The following is a 23,232-nucleotide window of genomic DNA, read 5'->3' on the forward strand; positions in this document are numbered from 1 at the left end:
GAGTGTGCTGGCCATTACACCACGAAGGCATGATAAGAAGGCGTGCGAAAATACCTGATAAGTCTCAACAATTACTTTTCGTTCAAGACTGACGTCATATTTCATGAAGCTCGTAATAATTTTAACTGTCATCCTCCCACCTTGCATTGAGAAATAAGGAATTGAACATTGCAACATTCGTAATCATAAGTCTAATCTCTGGGTTTCCTTGAAAGTCCTTCCATGTTTCGTAATACGAGAGATTCCATCATTTGAAACGAATATGTTTCTCTGTTGAGGTGGTTTCACTGCAAATTGCCTTTCTTTTATCCCTATGCATATAAGGGCCTGCAGAATTAACGCCGGTAATCTGAAACACGGATGCATCTTGAATTCGATCACTCGGCAGTGGCGAGGGACGGACCCTTTTGCTAGAATATCTTTTACAAATAATGCAAGATCTCAAGATGGATGAAAAAGGTTCTTCATTCAGATAATAACCAGAATCTTTCTCGTAGAGAATTTAAGACGTGAGAATTTCCGACATGTCCTTTAATTTGATGTCCTTCCATTACTATGGTTTTGATAAGAGGAAGGTCACTGTGTAGAATGGGGAGTTTTAAACTCTGACTCATTATCTCTTTGATATACTGCTGTTTTCGTCCTAATGATTCCTTGATCTAAAAATGGATTTAGTAACACTAAAAGCTTATCTTCAACTCCAGCAAAAGATTCAATTTGTATCAAACAAATGAGCAATTTCTCAGCTTCGATAAGCTCAAGAACGGTAAGTTCATCTTTCCTTTTCTTCTCATACTTGCAGTTGTGAATGAATCGACAAATCCAAGCCATCCTTCTAATAGTTCGGTGGTAAATTTAAAACCGAAAAATATTTATTAGACCAACGGAATTTGTATTAATCAAAGATGATACAATATTCTTTCTATTGTCTTTGGCTGCTTCTTCTTCATTTACAATGAAGTCGTTGCTTGGCCAGTTTTCTCGCGGATAATATAACCATTCCCGTCCCTCCCACCCATGTTATGCGACTAAATAGCGGGCAGAAAATTCTCTACTGGGCAAATCAGCAGAGTTCATTGTTCCTGGGATATGCCTCCAGGCATCCCTTGGAGTAAGCTGTCATATTTCCATAACTATGTTCTGAACAAACATATCACATACTACATCTCTTTGTATCCAGGTCAGTACAGGAGAAGAATCAGTCAGTACAGAAGAAGAACAGATTTCTACAGACTCTGAAGCATAAGCTTAGGAAGCATGGTAATAGCAGATAATATTCCCGGAGGATCAAATACTTTATGAGCAGTTGCTAAAATTGTCCTCTTAGTTACATGTTCGGACAATTCATAAATAACATTAATAATATTCAAGCTTAGTGTATCGCTATTACGTTCCCATTGCATTCTTAACGAAATAGTAGTTTAAGGAATTCTCTGATGTGTCAATGTATTCCTATCCATGTAATTCGAATTTCCTTTCAGCTAAAATGTCTGTAGCCATCTCTATGATGTAATGTAGTTCTTAATCATTTTTGACTCTGTCTATACAGTTATCGACATAAAAACTGTTCAACTTTTCAACAATTTCTGCTGAATATTTTAATTTTCCTTCAAGAGCATCTTTCAAAATGGAACACAAATCATATTGAATAACAGAACCGAGTAAAAAAAGACTACTGGCCACTCCAATTACAACTCTACAATATCTGTAATATTGAAACTGGCCATCAGCTTGATTCCATAAGAATCTAAAAAAATTCTTGTCTTTATGATTAAGGCTGATTTGCAAAAACCTTTTCGTCTATAGGATGTACTATTTTGTTTACCCTATTTTGTTCATCTGGAATCGATGAATAACTGAAAATTCATAGAATACAGATAACATTTCCACACACAAAAACATACACAACGCAACACACACACACACACACACACACACACACACAAAAAAAAAAAAAAAACTAATCATTAAAAGTAATCAAGAGCAACTTCTTATATCCTGTCAATGGCTGTCAGGGCGAAATCTGACAAGTATCAGGGTCAAATGAGTTCTGTCAGAGGCGATCTGACAAGGGTAGCAAGACCTTGAACTCGTTTGTTAAAAATACTTCCCCTGGCTATTATTTTTGATTTATTAATAATTTTAAGTCAAAGCGTCGCTCAGTTTCAAACCATTTGTGAAAAGCAAAGGCTTATCATATTTAGGTTAAATTCTTTAAATGATTGTTTTGTAGATTAAAGCGTTAATATTTTAAAGAATGGCAGAAAAGGCTAGAAAATTGATTAAAAACCAAAGCAGGGAAATTGGTTGATCAGATTTGGATAAAGGAAGAATTAATGCGTATTATTTTACTGAAAGTTGTCTCTAAAGTAATATTAATAGTAGCAAATTAAAAATTTCTGAGATGCAAATTTTCTGTTGTGATGTGTTATTAAAAAGGTTTATAAATAGAAGCACGTGCCTGCAATAATGTTCGTTAATTACAAACGTATTTTCTTCGTTTCTGGCAGCATTATGTCGGAGGCGCGATAGTTGTGTTTATGTTTAGAGTTTTAAATAAAAATTTTAGGTAACCCGGCTAAATCTTTTGTAATCTAAATTTCAAAATGACAGAAGAGCAGGTAAATAAGTTAAGATTGCTTATTTTATATCACAGCCATGTGATGCTTTTATATTTTTTACCTCGTCACATTATACATAAATTAATATCAACAAAGAAAAAAGTTCAACGGTTTTTGAAATGCATAAGGTTTAACAATGAAATATTTTATACTACAGGAAATGGTTAAAAGACTACGTTTTAAATGCGACTGTTGTCATATCTACGATTTCGTAAACAATTTCCTATATATTTAATTTTTGTTCTTACAGTTCAACTCGTAAAAGTACTATTTGTCGCATCCCCATTTTCTCCCCTCGCTTAGATATTTGGCCCTTAATTTACTTCAGAAAGTTGTTATACATGTGCAGTTTATATGCATTGATAACACAAGAATTGTGAAGAAAAGTGGTTATACGCGTATATCCCTTATATGTCCTTAAGCGAGAGCAGTTACTGATGTATTTTCAAATACAGTGCAGAATCGCCCACTTATTTGTTTGGCGTTCTTTACAAGAGTAAGAAGAATTGGAGTTTTGTCAATTTTCTTTGACTTTTTAAGTGAAAATAGGTTGATGTGTACATGGTATGTCAAGGAAATGTGCAATGCCATATTTGTGCAATTCTGGGATTTTTTTTTTTAAATCAAAATAGTTTGATGTGCACATAAATACTGAGTATGTGCAGTTTGTAAAAACGCTCCAAGCGGTGGGTGATTCTGCACTTTCCCCGTATTTTAAACTGTTATTTGATCTAACAGTGGCCGAAAATACTGTTAATTTCTCTCTTCCCCCCTTTTTTTTTTGTTCCCAATGCTAACTGCATTTTGTTTTTATAGTTCCTTGAATTTAAAACCACCACAGAAGCACACAATAATAATAAGTAGCAATTGTAATTCTTTGTTGTAATATTGTATCATCTGAAACTGTTAATCTAATTCTGAAGGCCGTTTCTAATATCTGAATATTAGTTGGATTTTAAGAACACTATTGTGTGTATTACATTAATTCTTTTGAGGATATTTGTTTCCAAAGTCTTACAACCTTTAATAGTCTGTCATTGTGTATACTCTGATGTTTGATTTTATATTTTAGTTAAACATGTAGAGTTATGTTCTCATTATATCAATGCCCCTGGTTGAGGATTGTGTGTTTCCCCCCTCCACGCACAGTAGGTCTTCATCGCTTTCAGACCTTTCCCTCATTCTTATTGCTTGCGGAGTTATAATTATGACGTACTGTTCTGAATTTTACATGCAAATGATGTAAATTTTGGAATGGAAGAAATCTGGCATTTGCTTTTCATAGAATTTTCTGCAGGAAAAGCTGTTGGTATTTACGTATTTTATGAAGCAAAAAGAACAAATTCATGCCAAAATTAGATTTATTTTTTAAGGATTTGTTAAAATAGGTTAGCAAAATCTTGCTTAAAATGTTAAAAGTGTACAATATTTATTGTCAATACAAGTATGATCATCTACCTAAGATGTGCTTAGAGCAAACAGATTTTCATATTATTGTAGCTTGTGCTACACTGCAATGAAATGAGAAAACTTTTGCATAACATTTAAAAGAAGGGTTTTTCATTTTTTCCATGACTGTAAGTTATGTACTCAAAGTGTTTACAGTCTTTTAGTGTTACTTGTTTAGAATTAACAAGCAGCAAATAACTTTGGAGAGTTTTTCGTTCGGGGTTTAACTTTTTGCGGCTTTCTTCGTAATGGATGTGTAGAATACGTTAAGCTAATTAAAAAAAAAAAACTGTTTTGATTGTTTTATTGTATCAAAAAAGTAAAATTTAGTAGATTTTTACAGTGTACTTATTTAAAAAAAATTGGGTAAATTTACTTCTCAGTCAGTTTTGGTGGCCTTTGTAAAAAGGTGGCCAAACTGTTGATATTTAGTTACAAGTTATCAAAAATTATCAAAGCAAAACATGCTTCAGGAGTATAAAGCAAAAATTTTAATGTAATAAAGATTATATGATACAAAATATTAGATCCTATAGAAAGTTCTATGTTTTTTTTTTTTTTTTCCAAATCCAAACATATTTTCTTTTATTTTGTTACTGTTGATAAAGAGTGATCATGATAGAAGCAGAAGTTGAAATGTGTTTTTTACTCACATTGTCCTAGCATATATTGTGGATAACACAAGCCTGCAAAATTTGTCTTGTTTTTCCAACATTTGTTGATTGATTCATATTTATTTTTTAGTGCAGAATCCAAAAATAGCATTCATTTTTTTATCGTCATGCCAGGGTTTTTAGAATCACAATTTTCAAATTTGCAAGAAGTCAAAGTGTTGCTAAAATATGAGACTTCAAAATGGGCTTGACTTTCTTTCCTTAGAATTTATTCTTAACTTTAGCTTATTCTATGACGCTAAATAAATTACACAATTTTATTTCACGTGTCAAAGTTTCTGTTGACTGCTTGTTTTCTGCTTCATACTTTTCCTGTTATAGTCTTGATGGAGTTCATCTCAATGTTAACATCTAGCAGTAGTTGATCATCATCAAAGTAGTCCATTTTCCTTGGTGCCTTCTTTCCATTTATTTGATGTCTTGATGGAAATCTCTTACCTTTCTGTCACAAATGGCACTCAGATTTTCAGAAAAATAATCTAAATGTGAATTTAGGAAGTGAACCTGGTCTTTAACGAAATTTTTTAACTTCTGAAATATATTCTCAGCGATTAATTTAAAGTTCAGATCTTTCTCATCGCCCAGAAACATGGTTACTATGTCTTTAAAGGTTTCCGTGGCTCCTTTTTCTGCAGCTTCCTTTTTTTCCCTCAAAATTACTATCTTTGAGAAGTTTTGTAATGCCAGAACCAATAAAGACGGCATGTTTTTTTTTGACAGTTGATAAAGTTAAAAATTTTTCAGGAATTGATCTTTTGGTAAGGCTTTAATAAATTGCTAGTTGATCTTTACATTACGGTAACTTGGCATTTTTTTGGCGAAAATTTGGCGACCAACTCTCCTACAGCAACCCTCTATTTTTTTTTTTCCCGCCGCCATTTTGTCTTCACGAAGTAAAGACATGTTTCTTTTCTTTTTATCTACTGAACACTTCTTCCAACAATCTACTAGCCGAATTACACTTATGCTAGAAATTTTATCTAACAAAACTGCTTAATCATGACAAATATTCACTGCAAAATTGGAAAAAAGTGCACAATACCATACTCCTTACGCGTTTTTCAAAATAACACATACACATAAACCATGTACACGCCAACTTATTTTTACTTAAAAAAACATCCCAGAATTGCACAAAAATGGCATTGCGCACACTCTTCAATATATCCATGTACACTGCTTTTTTCTCATAAATTAGAAAAATTTCACGAAAATACATGACAATTTTCTCAATCTTTAAACCCGGTAAAAAGAACATATATGAAATTACCTGATCGCGAAAAAGTATTTACCCTTTACAAATATGAACATTTCCACATATAAAATAATAATAATATCCAAAAACTTTTACCTCTAAATCATCTATTACATTATACACGTCACCAACGAATTCATACCGCAAATATTACAAATACTTAGTATCAAATATTTAAATTATTTCCATGCACGTTTATTTCAACTTAAACGTATACCAAATTCCTACAAACATAAAATTCACAAAATAACTATCATTTCATTAAAATATAATTAAATTCAAAAACACTACTTAAAATATAAATGAGCACATACATTAAATTAATAAAAATTACCTTACAATCCTAATTACTTTAAACTAAATCATTGCTAATAACAATTTCCCAATAATACCAAATTCCTTTCCACCTTACATTTAGAACAATGCATAAAAATAATATCCTCAAATAATTAAAAATATTAACTTACCTAATCTTCTTCAGAATCTTGATTACGTGGCGGATACACTTTTCTAATTCATTCAATAAAATTATTGAAAGATTTTTTCTGCGAATTTTTCCTCCATACTTCCTCCGCTAAATAAAAAGCAAACTTCTCTTTATCACAATGCCTAAATACCCATTTCAAATTCACTTTAGTTAGGGCCATCTGATCCAAAAATTACACAACACTGTTTCACACAACACAGAATAAAGCTAAATACAAAATTTCCACATTTTTTCCCGATTTCCCCTCTTTTCCGATTAAAGAACGTAATTCGTCCATTAATATCACATGACATATCCTCCCATGATCTCTCATTTCCCTCACGCAAAATAATGCGTAATCGGAACTGAGTACTGCTCATTTTATTACCAAAGTCCCAGGTAGTAACCTTTATCGCCTCCAGAATGTCGCCAAACTACCAGTTACCATATTGTAAAGATCAACCAAATTGCTTCATCGTAACTTGATATGCAGAAGTGGAAGGAGAACTTTATTTGGATCTATGAGAGCTTTTCGAAGCACATTTTTGGTTCCAACTCTAATGAAGTCTTTTTTCTCAATGTTTTTTCGTGTAATGATTTTCTTTGTCTCTGCTACATTCGCGCAAGTAAACATTGTGTACCCTCTTTGCTGCCCTAGCAACGTCGATGTTATTTTGAGATTGTTATATGTAATCCACTTAAGCGATCATTGTATTTAATTATCAAGAATGAATTCCAAATCTTTGTAATGCTCAAGTAAATGTAAAAAAATATATATCTAAATATTATAAGAAAAAATGTTACGAGTCTTTTAATGTGAAATATTTTCACAATTTTTTTACCTTTTTAACAATTTGCAATTTATAAAAAATCCTTACGTAATGATAAAGAATAAAGAAAATTTTCAGATTCAGCCTAAAAATTACATAATCATGTATCAAAAGTTAAAAAACACTGTCGTTGTTGCAGGCTTGTGTAATTTTTGCTTCAGTGCAGTGTTAGAAATGAAAAATGTTAATTTTTTTCTTCTTATATTCTTTTATTTCAGAAGGAAAAACTATTCAATGCACACATGCATAAAGCATACATTACGCATAGTCGAAATTAGAAAATTGTAACCAGAAAACTATTTGATGTGTATTCGTGATATTTATAATGAATTTGATTTAAGTCATATCAAAGACAGTATATCGAGATGGAATACTACATTTAGTAATTAATTATAAGCTGAATAAAATAAAAACATCTGCCCTGAAGATAAGGATAGTGCTGGCAGATCAACTTTCAGTTCATTGTGTGCCGCCACGTCCCCCCCCTCCCGTCAGAGCAGCGTTAAATTGATAAACAGATTTTTGAATGGTTAGAGAAACAAAGGATATGCTTTTACCTATTTTTTGCAGCAATTCCACTTTTTGTTTGATGGACATCGAAACATCCTTTCACTTTGTAGATCCTTTTGCAGCTCCAGAATCGGAAACTCTTTTTGACATAATAGAAAGTTCAAGCTTAGTTCTTATAAAATTGCTGTAATAATAACAGTCTGCAAAAAATAATAAGTTGGATCAAATTAGAAGATCAGGGAGCAGCGCAGTCTGCTATATTAGTTGAAATGCCTTAGAAATCGGTAAATACATAAAACATTAAACACGCATGCGTAAACATATTATGCGCATTCATAAACACGTTATGCATTTACGCATGCGCAGAAAGTTTGTAGCTTTGAGGTCTGGATAATAGATCATTCCGGATTATGCACGTCTGGATTAAAGACTTTTGACTGTATTATTGTTATACATTAAATTTCTTTTATTTATTAAAAGTATTGAATTAATTTTAAAATTAATAAACTGCTTTGTCTGCTTTTACTTTATTTTAAAAAAAACCTATATTTCTTCTGTTATCAGGACTGGATTCAGAAATGTATGTATATATGCATGGGTGTATATACACTTACACATACATGCACCTACATATACACGTGCATACATACGTACATTTTGAATCCATTCCCGATAACAGAAGAGTACCAAATATTAAATAATAAAAACTACTTATGATCTTTGTATATCTGCAAATAATTGTAGTGAAATTGTAGGATCTTTCATGTAATGCAACGTGAAATGCTTGAAAAAGCAGAGTTCTTTTGGGAAAATAGGTTATAGGAGCAAGTCTGTCTAACAGTGAGATAAATGACTATCTCACTAAATTGTCGAGATATTGTTAAGCTGAAGATAGTTTTGGAGACTAATAAATTTTACAGCAAATTAGAAAATTTAGTGACCATTTAGAGACATTTTGGTCTGGTCCTTATTTACCTGTAGTTGATCCTTGTGTGTAACTGTAACCATATCCTGCCCTTATATGTAACTTTAACCATATGTGCTTTCCAGTAATTTCGAGAAATTGAAGGTACTAGAAATTTCTCAGTGACCAGGAGAAAAATTTATAAGCTCAAAGAGAGCATCAGTCTTCTATTTTTAGTTCAGATCTGACTTCAGAGATCTCTGTGTTAGCTTCACCTTTTAGATGCGCTTTGCATTGCTTTGCGTTTAACGTTCTTAGTAGCTTGAAGTGTAACTACTAATTGTGCTCTATGATGCTGAGAGAAGCTGTAAGAGTTCTTTTAGAGAAAGTTCCACAACTGTAACATGTTTCTTTTGGGAAAATAAATTTTATTCAGCCATCATGGTTCCATGTGCATTTAATCCATTACAAACCTGTACTCAAGTATCAATATAATTAAATGTTAAAACAAAAGGTTTAAAAGCAGCAAGAGAAATCTTGATGAATTTTGCAGTGTTACTTGTTTATTTTCTTTAGTTTATATATTTATTGTATATGACATAATTAAAATAAATTAAAAACTTATAAACTAAAACTGTCTCATTCTCTGTATAATATTTGTAGGTGAAAAATTCAAAATTACATTTTCTGTTACTCTTTGCCTTGGGATAAGTTTAGGTGGGGGTGAAGTTATATTCACTATTCTTTAAAATAAAATTGAAATTGCAAATTCATCATATTTCATCATAATTTCACAATTTCTATAAAAAACAGACAAATCAATAGTTAATCCAGATCATGAATCTAAAAATCTCTATCTGAAGACCATGTTGGTGATAACGATGAGCTTGCCCAATTTTAGGGATCATTGGTAGGTCAAACTTTTGGTATTCAGATATTTTTATTTACAGATTCCTTAATTTGGTGTAAAAAATCACTATTGTTGAATTGTCATATAAAACTGAATTAAAAAGAGAATTGTTCATACACAGGACGGAGTGTTTAATGAAACCGTAACTTTCTGTAGTTTCGTCATATTCTTTCCTTCCTGCATTGAAAGTTTTTATTGAAAACTATGAATTTTGGTTAAGTTACTATTATGGTGACATATATAAGAAAATAATCGGTTAAAAAAAAAAAAAAGAGAAATACTTCAGTTTTATTTCTGTTACTGCTGGAGAAAACGAAATTGATAAAATGACAACATGTTTTGAACTTTTGCAGTTTATTTTGGCATACTGTATCCAAAACATAGTTCCAAATATTGTAATATATTATTGCTTATTCTTTGCACAATTGCTGTAAATGTTACTTGTTGTGATAGATATTTTTCTGAATATAAATCAATTGTGAAGCACCTAAGATCTAAAAATATGTATCTTGTGCTTCAGGAGTCTTATTGTATTAGTTACAGAAAAATCAACTGGAGTCATGAAATAATGTGTTGGAATATTATTTATGATTTTGTTAACAGAAAAATAAGAAAAGTGGCACATTAGAATATTGGAATTAAAGTTTTATTTAAAAAATAAAAAGAGCTTTTATTTCTCTATATAGCGTTTTGACATTTTATAGGCTTTTTGGTGTGTATTGAAAAGGGTAGCAAATGGATTGCCTTGAATGCCAAAAGCTCTGGCTATGCCATTGTATTAAATAGACTGAAGTAAAGTATCATTTCTGCATCTTTTTATTTAAATTTTGGTTTTGTAATTATGAATCATCTTTCTCACAAAACTATCTGGTAAAAATTATGTTTATCAATGTATTTTTTAAATAAAACAATCACGTTTATTAGTACTTATTTGCTTTGGTACCTTTGGTGTCGTTTGAAATTTATGTGCTACAGATTGTTTATTGATTACCAATTTTAAAAGCTAAACCTGGTTGCCATTTTAATTAAAAAGTATTAAACAGTTGTAAAAATTGCTCAAGATCATCAAACTTAATTCTGGTAGAATAAGTTAAGTATTTTATGACTTATTAGTTTTCCTTTCTCCTTTAACCCTTTATCGGGCCCAGGCCATTTATTTTCCAAATTCATATTTTATGCAACTATTAGGGAAAAGTAGCTCGTTTATGACCAAAAATACTATTTTTGGAATTCTGTTGTTGCTGTTGTTTATAATAGGGGTGGTAACATATTTACCACCGCCCGGTATAAGCAATGGCATTTTACTGAGTTGTGCAAAAGAAAAAATCATAATTACAAAAATATCGCAAATAAACATGTATTTTTGATGAAAACTATTTATTCTTGATTATTTAAATATACATATAATATAAAATCGACGATTAATATAAAATTGATTACAGATATAAATATAACCAAATGCACTACTTCTACTGATTTTAATTTTAATTTTTATTTATAACACGAAGCAGCACAGAATGGTACATGGCATGTTGAACATAACACCTTGGTACATTTCTGATTTACTTTTGTGCTGCAATACTTGCACCTTCTGTAACTTTCTCCTCTGACTGGCATGTGTGTTCTAACATTAGTTGTTCAGATTTCCCCTTGGAATAGCATTTTCCTTTTTTCGCTGATGCTCAGTTTGATTGCAGTTTTCGTTTTTTACTAGAGAAGCCTCCAATTAGGCTGCGAGCTACTCTCAACCTAAATTCAAGCCTTTTACACAGTGTAAACTTCAGATTGATATAGGTAACCAATTGATGCATTTGATCTAGCCCAAATCTTAGGCTGCTATCACACGGCGGTTTGTTTCGGAAGAACAACTGTTTGGAACAATTCTTCTGCTTTGTCACAACAACCAATCACCATAGATCGCTTTGAGGTTAACACAGAAGAAACTGGTTCCCCATTACAACAAGCTGATAGCTAATTGGTTGAAAACGAACAACTTGCAATTTTTTTGGAAAGGAAGGAAAAAGTCGCACGTCTTTCTATCAATAGTAAACTAGTGAAAAAAATTGTCCAAAACAGTTGTTTGTGTGAAACAAACGTCGTGTGATATGGGCCTTATAAACTCTTTTTACAGGCTTCCCTGGCATATATTGCTTCATTGTGGACCTTCCTTTGAATTTTACCAATTTTTCATCAATAGAATAAAAAGTCTGAATATTTTTCTTGAATTTTTATCTAAATGGGTGATCAAAGAAAAAATGCATTTACTGTAATTTCTCAAATTCTGGCTCATTTCAAGGGACAGCCTTTTGATTGCCATTGCATAGTTGCCAACTCTCCCGATTTAGGCGGGAGACTCCCGATTTTCGACCGCTCTCCCGCCAACCCGATTTACAACATATTTCTCCCGACTTTTTCATATTCTTAATATTTCTCACGATTTTTATGGAGCTTGGCTTAATACTTCGTTATATGAACAAAAAAAAAAAAAAAAAAAAAAAAAAAAGATTTTGGACGTCTGAAAGCAACTGAATTTTCTCTAGATTATATCTAAAATAAAACCTTGCGAATCAGATGAGAATTTCTGCTTTGTGAGTGACAGCATAAGTATCCAGAAACGTCGCTCTCCAGTTGTCCAATGGGCATCGAGCTCCACTGCGTGTCATCTGGCATATATTAGCCAATAAGCACAAAGCAAGCTCAAGGCCGTTGCAAAGAAGATTCTTTAGCCGTTGGGCCATTATTTGGATGTTCTTTCGTTATTTCGTTCATCTTGTCCTGAGTTGTGTGAGTACACGTGCCTTTGGGAAATAGTTTTAGAAATAATCGTCTTTTGTTATGTCTGCGAGAAAGGTGAAATACTCGTGCACTTTTCAAAAATCGTACACAGTTGACTTTCCTTCCACTATTTCTTCAAGGAAATGTAATAAATTTGCGATGTGTACCATCTGTCGTTGCGATTTTTCGATTTCGCATGGTGGAAGGGCAGATGTTCTCAAACATGTGCGTACACAAAAACACAAGGACAACATGAGTTGTTTTGAAAAAAACGAAAAATTAAATTTTTCTTCGGAAACAAAAGACCAAAAAGTGATTAATGCAGAATGTCTGTTCTCTGCCTTTTTACTGGAGCACAACCTACCACTGAATGCATCGGATCACGCTGCAGCTTTATTTAAAAGAATGTTTCCCGATAGTGAAATCGCTAAGAAATACTCTAGTGCAAGGACCAAAACAGGTGCAATTGTTAAAGAAATGGGTTTGAAAAATAAATCTTCAGTTATTGATTGCATTAAAACAGCTCCGTTCTGCTTCTCTACGGATGGAAGCAATAATACCGATTCAAAACTGTATCCAATTGTTGTTTCTTTTTTTAATCCAGAGTCTTCAGAAATTGAGTGCAGTTTACTTTCTGTCCCCACTTTAGAAGGACATTCGACAGGCTTTAATATAGCACAGCTAATTATTAAAACTTTAAAAGAAAATGCAGTCCCTCTGGATAATTGCTTAGCACTTGGTGCCGATAATGCACCAGTAATGGTAGGCTTGAAGACTGGTGTTGCAGGCATCTTAAGAAAGGCAAATTCAGATTTGCAGATAATGAGGTATACCTGTCACCTCTTAAATTTAGCAGCTGAAAAAGGGGCAGCTTCTTTACCATTAAATGTGGATGAACACATTGTTGATATTTATTATTATCTTGAAAGAAGTTCTAAAAGAAAGGGAAAATTGAAACAGTTCCAACAGCTGCATAATACTGAAATAAGAAAAATTTTGAAACGTATGTACACGCTGGCTGTCTTTAAAGAAATGCTTATCTAGAATCCTTAGAAATTATTAATTACTGAAATGCTAATATAAAAGTATTAGATATACAAAGAAATCAAGTACCATGCCAAACAAAATGCTATTTTTAAAGCAAAACATATTAGTAAAACTGTGTTTCGATCAAGCAGTGGTAAATTATTTACCACCTCTAAAATCACTAACCGTGCCGTAGTAAATATTTTACCACCAAATTCAAATATGTATAAAACAAAATATTTCGCTATATTTTTTTAAATGCCTAATACAATTTAGCTATCAAACCTTTAAGATACAAAATATATGAATATATAGCTTTTAACGTATTTTTATATATCAATACACAATAAAATAAGAAAAGAGTACGTGCTTACCCTCTCCATTTTGCTTGAAAATTGGATTGAATGCAGAAATGTTGCTGTTTACGTGGCCTCTAGAGCCACCTATTACAGAAAATGTAAAGCTCTGGTTCCAGAGGAAAATTCCTGATATCGGGCGCTGGTAAATAATTTTCCGTATGCTGCTAGAAAACAAATTGCTTAGTGGTAAGATATTTACCACCTCCTGTAAAAGGCTTAAGCTTTTTGGTACTTTTCCATTTTCCCGGTGCAAGCGATAAGTCGCCAATAATGGTATAACCGATGGCAAACAAAATATCCTCGCTGATAACCTTTTACATCTCATTTTCAAAGCAAGTCGCATCCATTTCTCATCAGATTCATTGTTTCTTTCAATACTGGCATACAGTTGCATAGAATTTTTACCAGATAGTTCAATTTTATGCCCTAAGGCCATTTGCGGTAATTAAGTCAATTAGGATGCAATCACACTGCTCACTCGAAGGCGAAAATATAGAAAATGCAAAGTCAAAGGTTAAATTCATCAGTTCTAATGAGAATGCACTAGCGAAGTAAAGCACTGCATTTTTACATAATTTCTGAGTAAGTGATTCGTACGAATTGAAATAATTCTTGCATTTAAACTTGTGTTCCAGACTAATATTTAACTTGAAATTAATGTAGATAATAACTAAGAGAATTAGATTTTTGTCAATCAATCAGTCAGACAAATTATTGCTGGGATAGCGCATGAAACACGCTGTTTCCAGCTCATGAAGAGTTGCGTATAAGCACATGACTTTAAAAATTCTGAAGTTGAAGCTGAACTATTGAAGTGATAAAAAAAGAAGGCCCAAAGCATGGCAGGCGTAGAGGGAGGTGTCAGTCACGAGAAGTAGGCGTGTCTACTAACCAGAGCAGGAACGCAGAGTCCGGAGGGCGGTGCTATTCCCTGAAACCCGAGCAAACTCGAAATTAAGCAAAGTTAATATCAAATTCATCATGCAAAAGAATAAGAGAAATTTTACAAGTCCATTTTTATCATCTGTTCAACCATTCCCAGGGCAAGTAATACTTTGTCCTGCGGCGAATCAATTTTCTTACATTTTTCAACAAATTCTAGGAATTTGACTGCAATCTTCTGAAGGTTTTTATTCATCGCAAAATCCACTTTAGCTGGAGTACTAGCATCTGAGTGGGAGTCTGATGGCATACTATTTTCTTTCTGTAATGGTATTTCAGTCAACGGAGACATATTCATAGACTGCGACTTCCGTGCTGAAATCCTTTTCATCCTGTCAGAGACAACATGAATTTTTGGTTTAAATTCGCATAACTTCGAAGTAGTAATATGATCCTTTGTACAGTTCACGCAAGTAGGTTTCAGTTCTTTGGCTAATTTGCCTGTGTAGGTCAGGTGTCCCTGCCCACACTTGAGACATCTTGGCGAATTGTTACAAAACATCTGACCGTGTCCATATCGTTGACATCTGAAGCAAATCATGTTGCTTAGATTGCATCTATATCTTCTAAACTTGACTCTAAGGTCCAGCAGAGTTTTCTTTCTGTAGATGTTTCTACTCACTTCGTTCCTCTTGAATGATGCAAAGAAAACTGGTAACTTTATTTCCTTTCCATCAATTTTCTTGGTAAACTGCGTTACGTTTAATACAGGGAATCCATCTTTAACCAACTCAGCCTTGATTTCTCTTCCACAGACGAGTCGTCAGGCAATCCACGAATAACCACTTTCAGCGGTATATCTTTCTTAGGGCGAAAGGTGCTAAATTGCACTTCATCTTTCATTAGCACAGCTAGTGCTCTATCTCTTTGATCGGCTGTATTAAAAATCAGAGTGATTTTATCGTTAGTCAAAACGCCAACGTAATCCTTGATGTCAAATTTGTTAAATTGTCCTCTCAATTCGCTCCATTTCACATCCGGTCTTGGGCAGAAAATCGGTGGAAGTCGTTCACTTTTATGATCAGTCTTAGTGTTAGAAACAAACATAAGATCTTTATCAGCTTTCGCGGAATTATCAGCACTGTCCATAGCCACTGGATCAGGAACTGTAACGAGAGCTTGAAAACAGTTTGACGTTACTACTTTGGAAATCTCAGTAGCAGCGGGAGTCTTCTTCATAGGGGTTTTCAACGGTTCCTTAACAGGAGCAGCGAAAATCTTAGCAGTCTTCGTAGGCGTTTGCCATTCATCATCTGTAGTTTTATCTGATATGAGAAACTGCTTTCTCTTCCTTTCAGCTTGTCTTCGGTAAAATTCAATCACAATCGGATGCTTTTTGGGAAATTCTTTCATGAAATCTTTATCACAGAATTGATCCAATGAAAGGCTTTCCTTCTCCGTAAGGGCAAGGAAAATCTTCTCCGCTTTCCTTAGCGCTGACTTAGCAGGCCTGCCGTTTCGTAATTGTTCTTGCAGAACATCCACTTTGTTAAGAGCTTCGTATATCTCTTTATTTGCAGGATCATCCAAAGCATGACCAAAATTCTTTAATACAGCATACGACTGGTCCACAAGGACCGAACGATGTTCGTTAGGCATAGCGATAATGCACGAGGCAAGGGACGTGCTTCGAAAAATTCACGTGGTTAAAACCAGAGAAGCGTCGGAGACAGACAACCTTCACGTATGAAAGCCACACCTCGATATGATATGAGATAGATTTTTGTAGCATAGTTTACGTGAAATGAGATCACTTGGGGTCACGTGATTTGAACCGGTGATTCAGGATGTTGAACCATGAAAGCACAATAAATTCTTAAATTAATGTCTTTTTACAAATTTATTGTGTTTATTTATTGGATTTTTACAAAATTTTAAACGATATTAAAACGTTTATGCCTTCAAAATAAAAAATTCTTAGAACTAACATGTGTTAGAACAACGTGAACTAACGTGTTTTAGAACTAACATGTGTATGCTGTATGTTGTCTGCTCGCGGACACTTAGCCGACAACCATTTAGCCAACGAGACACTTAACCGACACCAGTTAGCCGACATAAACATTTAGCCGACAAGGACACTTAGCCGACACGGACAGTTAGCCGACTCACAGAATTCGCCGTCAGGGCATTTAGCTACGGGACAGTTAACTGTCAAGACATTTAGTCAACAGGACACTAAGCTGATAGTGAGGTTTAGCTGATGCGTACCCAATAATCATTTAAATTTAAAGTCAATTACAAAATTTCTCGACTTCTCCATAAGTTCAATATTTAAGTTATTTTTTTCATTCATCAGTAAAGTTCAGTTTTCGATTATTGAAGATCTCATACGTGCTTTTAATTATTGTGTTAATTTAGCATTGTTTGGTATGTAACGTGCTGTTTGGTGTATATTGGCCAAATTGGAAAAGCGCTGAAATTTCTCGTCAGGGAATGTGAATTAAATTTCGAAAGGAAAAGAGAATTTTTTTTAGCTAAGTACGATAGTCACTTAATTACATTTTAAAATGGGATCTTCAAAAATTAAACGTAATGCTTCTTCATTTAATCAAGTGGGTATTTTTGAACTCTTTCACATGATTATCAATTTCCCTTGTTTACTTAATGATAATAATTTTCCAATCTCGTTCTTCCAAATACATTCAAATTTCTAATATCTTTACGTTTCGTTAATATTTTACTCGTCACATCATGTTACATTCTTTCCCTTATAAAATCGTTTGGCTCCTCCCACTATTGAAATTTCCTTTCCTTGTCTTATGAAGCGACGCAATCGCAGATGTAGGTATCCAGCCATTGCCTTACCCTGTATATAGCAAGTGAAATTACTGAGCATAAGTTTTTCTGTGCTAGCATTAAGTTCAGGAGATTTGAATGCGAAGCATTCAGATACCATATTAGCAACGTAGGAGGGGATGAGCAATTATATTCATAGGGAGCAAATATAGTTATCTGCCAGATACTGTTTAGGCATAACTTGGTTGTAGGAATATCATGCGAGAATCCGCAGTGAGGTGGGATCATTCATTTTGTGTTACGAAGCGCAGTCACTTGAGAGACATCGTACGCTAGACTGAACTGGCTGCTGTCCTCACCATAGTAGGAGTAGACCGTTCTGAAAAATCTGAATAATGCAATAAAAATTATTGTTATTCTTGAATTACATTATATATAATTTGCTAAATTAGTGAATTTATTTTCATGGAATGATTTTGCACTTGATTTGCTTATGCTTCTGAATTTAAATGATATTGTAGATTAGTTCGAGAATTAAATCTTTTATATGTTTACACATTTTTTTTTTAAATTAAAAAAAATATTTTTTGGCTTTAAATTTGCTTTTTTACTTTCTACGTGTTTGTTAAAATTTAAATTTAAATTTCATTCCTTGCAGCAATGGCACAAAGAATTATTTAATTATTTATTTTATTAAATTTGTATTTAAATTAAATTTATGTAATTAAATTCAATTTTTTCTTTTGGAGGCTTAGTTTAGCAAATATATTTTATTTTGTCATTAGAAACAATTAAAAAAAGAAGACAAGCAAAGGTATAAATTATTTGTGACCTCTATAATTTGCAGTTCATGTCACCATTCTTAAGATAAAAATATTGTGACATTTTATTGACCATGCCTCTCGCTTAAAATACATACTTAGGTTAATGTTTATTGCCCTAAACTAGTTCATAATGTTGAATTTAGAAGTAAAATATTCTTTAAGGTTTTGTTTTTTTCATAACTGAAGCTGCAGAATTGGGGTCACAAAGTAGGGCGGAGCAAAGTGACAGATTGTGAAAAGTCACCGTAATGTAGTGCCATCTAACGATGCTAGATTGAACTATATCTGTCATGTAAATAGATATTATTTACTGTGTTGAAAGTCGTGATGTGTAATTTGCAATATAATATGCTATATTAATGTTTTTCTTATAAAGTATAACTTTTCTCAATATCTGTTAAAAATGTATAAATTTTCATTTCATTTCTTATTAAATTTTTTTTTCATCTTTCATTCCTTCTCTTTCTCGTTTTTGGTTTAGCGGCCACCTAACAGTAATAAGTTTGGTTTATGTAATTACGGCAAAGCCAGAGGGCTATTTAGAGGACTTTCTAAGGAAAACTTCCTCGTATACATGCTACACATGGAAAAAACCACGAAAACAGCCTGTCTGTTCGCAGAATTCAAATTCGGACTTAACTGCCAAGGTTCAGTAATATTACTGCTCGGCAGCTGCTGACTAACAAAATAGAGTGACCGTTTTACTTAATACATAACCAGTCTCTTCCAATAAAAATTGCCTTTTTAAGCTAGAACTTTATTAATACATTCAGGAAAATGGGCACCAAAAATTTTCCCATTACTATGTAGCTAAACCGAAAACGAGAAAGAGAAGGAATGAGAGAGAAAAAAAATAAAATGAAATGAAAATTTATACATTTTTAACAGATATTGAGAAAAGTTATATTTTATGAGAAAAACATTAATATAACATATTATGGTACTTTTCCGTTTGGTAAAGTCGCCAATAATGGTACGATCGATGCCAAACGGAATATACTTGCTGGTAACCTTTTACTGTTCATTTTCAAAACAGATCGCAGCCATTTCTTATCAGATTGATTGTTTCTTTCAATACTGGCATACAATTACATAGAATTTTTATCAAATAGTACAATTTTATGCCCTAAGGCCATTTGTGGTAATTAAGTCAATTAGAATGCAATCACACCGCTCACCCGAAGGCGAAAGTATAGAAAAAGCAGTCAAGTGTTAAATTCATCAATTCTAATTGAGAATGCACTAATGAAGTAAAGTACTGCGGTTTTACATAATTTCTGAATAAGCTGTTCATATGAATTGAAGTAATTCTTGCATTTAAATTTGTATTCCAAATTAAGAGTTAACTTGAAATTAATGTAGAAAATTTGAGAGAATTATATTTTTGTAACGTAGTTTGCGTGAGATGAGATCACTTGGGGTCACGTGATATGAACTTGGCGAATCAGGATGTTGAACCATGAAAGCATAGTAAATTCTTAAATTAATGTCTTTTTACAAATTTATTGTTTTTATTTATTGGCTTTTTACAAAATTTTAAACGATATTAAAATGTTTATGCCTTCAAAATAAAAAAAATTCTTAGAACTAACATTTGCTAAAACTTTTTATGTGTATGTTGTCACCAACTGCTTGGCGAGATTTGCGCCGAAAATTACACATCGCGACTTTCAAAACATAGTACATAATATTATCTATTGACATGACTGATCTATTTAAATCTAGCATCGATAGATGGCACCACATTACGGTGACTTTTCATGATCTGACACGCTTTGCTCCGCCGTACTTGATTTGTGGCGGCCTCCTTCTGCAGCTTTAGTTATGAATAAAATAAAACCTTAAAGAATATTTTACTTCTAAATTCAATATTAACCTTAGTAAGTATTTTAAGCGAGAAGCGGGGTCAATAAAAAGTTAGAGAATTTTTATCTCAAAGATGGTGGCATGAACTGCAAATTATAGAGGTCACAAATAATTTATACCTTTGCTGGTCTTAAAAATTCACTTTTCTAAATTGTTTTTCGTAACAAAATAAAATATATTTGCTAAACGAACTCTCACTGCCATATGTTTCTATAAAAAAAGTATAATTCAAGAATAACAATAATTTTTATTGCATTTTTCAGATTTTTCATGACAGGCAAAGGAAATTTCATTAGTGGGAGGAGCCAAACGATTTTTTAAGGGAAGGAATGTAACACGATGTGATGAGCAAAATAGTAATGTAACGCAAAGATATTAGAAATTTGAAAGCATTTGGAAGAGCGAGATTGAAAAATTAATATCATTAAGTAAACAAGAAAAATTTTTTATGATGTGAAAGTTGATTAAATGAAGAAGCTTTACGGATAATTTTTGAAGATCCCATATTAAAATGTTATTAAGTGACCGCCGTACTTAGCTAAAAAAATTCTTTTTCCTTTCGAAATTTAATTCATATTCCTTGACGAGAAATTTCAGTGCTTTTTCAATTTAGCCAATGTACACTAAACAGCACGATACATATCAAACAATGCTAAATTAACACAATAATTAAAAGCACGTATGAGATCTTCAAGAATCAAAAACTGAATTTTACTGATAGGTGAAAAAAATAACTTCAATATTGAACTTATGGAGAAGTCGAGAAATTTTGTAATTGATTGTAAATTTAAATGATTATTGGGTACGCGTCAGCTAAACGTCACTGTCGGCTTAGTGTCCTGTTGACTAAATGTCTTGACAGTAGTTAACTGTCCCGTAGCTAAATGCCCTGACGGCGAATTCTGTGTGTCGGCTAACTGTCCGTGTCGGGTAAATGTGCAGTCGACATACCTGCCAACTTTTACGAATTTTTCGTAATTTTTATGAAAATGCGTTTGTCTTTAAGATTTTACGATCGTAATCCATTTTTTACGATTTTTTTTCCTTTTTCAAGTGTTTTCAGTGATTTTTGTCGAAATTTTAGAATTTTCCGCCAATTGCATCGTGTTTTACCGCCAACTACAGACTACTTCGAATCCAGTAACCTGCGGTTTCGCACAACTCGCCGCTTAACCAGCCAATCCAATGCGTTGAACTTGTTTCTCCCTATCTTTTCTTTGGGGGCGCCAGATTATTTTTTTCGCGTTCGCTTCAGCAGCAAGGGAATTACTCAGCTCGGACTGAGCGAGCGTAGATTGTCGCATTCCTTTTTTTTTTTTTTTTTCCACGCACTACGAATTTTCTGAATACGTTGTTGTTACGAAATGAGTTCAAAAAAACCGTATTCTCAATATTTTCGGCCAGCCTACAATTTCCAACAATTAAAGAATCCTTTAAAGGAAATAACTATGCATTTTGCAACGTGTGCGTGTGTGACTTCATAATATGTCACGGTGAAAGAAGCGACATTGTGAAAGCAGGAAGTTAATGCTTCGGCTTCGACAACGTCAAAGAAAGTGGATGATTTTTTTTTTTTTTTTTTTTTTTTTTTTTTTTTTTTTTTTTTTCAAATTTGGCTACGAATTCGGATGCCGATGTCATTTTGGCAGAGTGTTTGTTTACTGCATTCCTCATCAAACACAACGTGCTGCTAAGCGCTGCCAATCACGCCGGTCAACTTTTCAGTCGGATGTTTCCCGACTCCAAGATTGCTCAGAAATATGCTTGTGCTCGCACGAAAACATCTTCTATTGTGAACGAAATTGCTTGCGATGCACAAAGTAAAACGATAGCTGCACTCCAGAATTCAGCATTTTCGGTGTCAATCGATGGCAGCAACGACAGTGATTTGAAGCTTTACCCCATCATTGTCACATATTTCTGTGATGTTTCTGATGAAATGAAAACTCATCTTTTGCGTCTTCCATTGTTAAATGGAGACGCTACGGGGAAAATATTGCCTCCTTGGTAATTAATGAGTTGAAACAACTTAACATCCCAATATCAAACTGCATTTCATTTGGTGCAGATAATGCTCATGTCATGGTGGGTGACAAAAAGGGTGTAACCTCTTTCCTCAAAAAAGAACAAAATGAATTAACTATTATTGAATGCCCATGCCACTTAATTAATTTGGCAGCAGAAAAAGCTTTTAAATGCTGAAGTGGCAAATTTGAAACAAATTGAAAATTCATCTTTTGAAAAGATTCTTTTTTTATTGATAAATTTCCATTTTTGTTAACAATTAAAGAAAATGAATGCCATAATAATGCTTTAGATGAACTACAGAACCAATTTTCTGATGCACAGTTTGAAGACTTTGCCAGTTCTGGAGAAGATAGACTTGATGTCCTCTTTGGTACCTTAAAAAGAATAAAAAGAGCTGATGTAACACCAAAATATGATAGACTAGCAAAAGTTTTATGTGCTATTCTCGTAATTCCACACAGTAATGCTGAGTGCGAGAGAGTCTTCAGTGTTGTGAAGAAAAACAAAACTATGTTTCGATCTTCAAATTCACCATAAACTCTAGAAAACATTTTAATTGCTAAATGTTGTGAGGAAACTAATTGTTATGACCTTTTTCTATTTGTATAAATTGTTATTTTTTTAATATCAAAGCATGATATTAATTCTTCGTGTTCTTCTGAATTTTTATCTTTAGAGGTTGGCAGGTATGGCAGTCGGTTAAGTGTCCCGTCAGCTAAGTGTCACGGACCCTATGTTGTTTCCAATAAAGTGTGCTTGGCGAGATTTGTGTCGGCGAAACGGAAAATGCCAGTGTTTTTAGTGTTAGTTTAAATCAAAAGTATTTTTTTATGCATTTTCTTAATTATTATTTTATTTTAGGGAGATGTGGCATCAAGCCCTGAGATACACTTTGAACCTATTGTTAAATTGCCTTTAGTTGAAATCAGAACTTTAGAAGAAAATGAAGAAACACTCTTTCAAATGTAAGTTGGTCATTTATTTAAATTATGTAACAGAAATAATATAACTTAAATTGACTGTTTTTAGTATAGAGTTGTGATTATTGTTTGAA

The 23,232-nt window shown here is 33.0% G+C and overlaps 1 protein-coding gene and 1 long non-coding RNA gene across 3 annotated transcripts in view; one reads left to right on the plus strand and one right to left on the minus strand.

Annotated features, from left to right (window-relative positions):
• The first annotated feature begins 2,463 nt into the window (after window positions 1–2,463).
• Window positions 2,464–23,232, plus strand: part of LOC118204954 (ran-specific GTPase-activating protein-like) — a 43,771-nt gene continuing 23,002 nt past the window's right edge. Inside the window, exons 1-3 of one of the 2 annotated variants that reach the window (XM_085811783.1) lie at window positions 2,511–2,621; window positions 10,324–10,411; window positions 23,040–23,143. In XM_085811783.1, the coding sequence (XP_085667909.1) occupies window positions 23,142–23,143 (2 nt within the window). In that variant the 5' untranslated portion in view covers window positions 2,511–2,621; window positions 10,324–10,411; window positions 23,040–23,141. Of the gene's footprint in view, window positions 2,622–10,323; window positions 10,412–23,039; window positions 23,144–23,232 lie in introns of both variants that reach the window. The other variant, XM_085811782.1, reaches the window with a different exon arrangement.
• Window positions 22,390–23,232, minus strand: part of LOC118204955 (uncharacterized) — a 41,297-nt gene continuing 40,454 nt past the window's right edge. The window contains exon 5 of the long non-coding RNA XR_015039787.1: window positions 22,390–22,552. This is a non-coding gene — a long non-coding RNA (uncharacterized LOC118204955). The remainder of the gene's footprint in view (window positions 22,553–23,232) is intronic.

Source organism: Stegodyphus dumicola, chromosome 2 (genome assembly GCF_044657685.1).
Source record: "Stegodyphus dumicola isolate Sdum_Otavi_A_Nest chromosome 2, ASM4465768v1".
Classification (NCBI taxonomy): Eukaryota; Metazoa; Arthropoda; class Arachnida; order Araneae; family Eresidae; genus Stegodyphus; species Stegodyphus dumicola.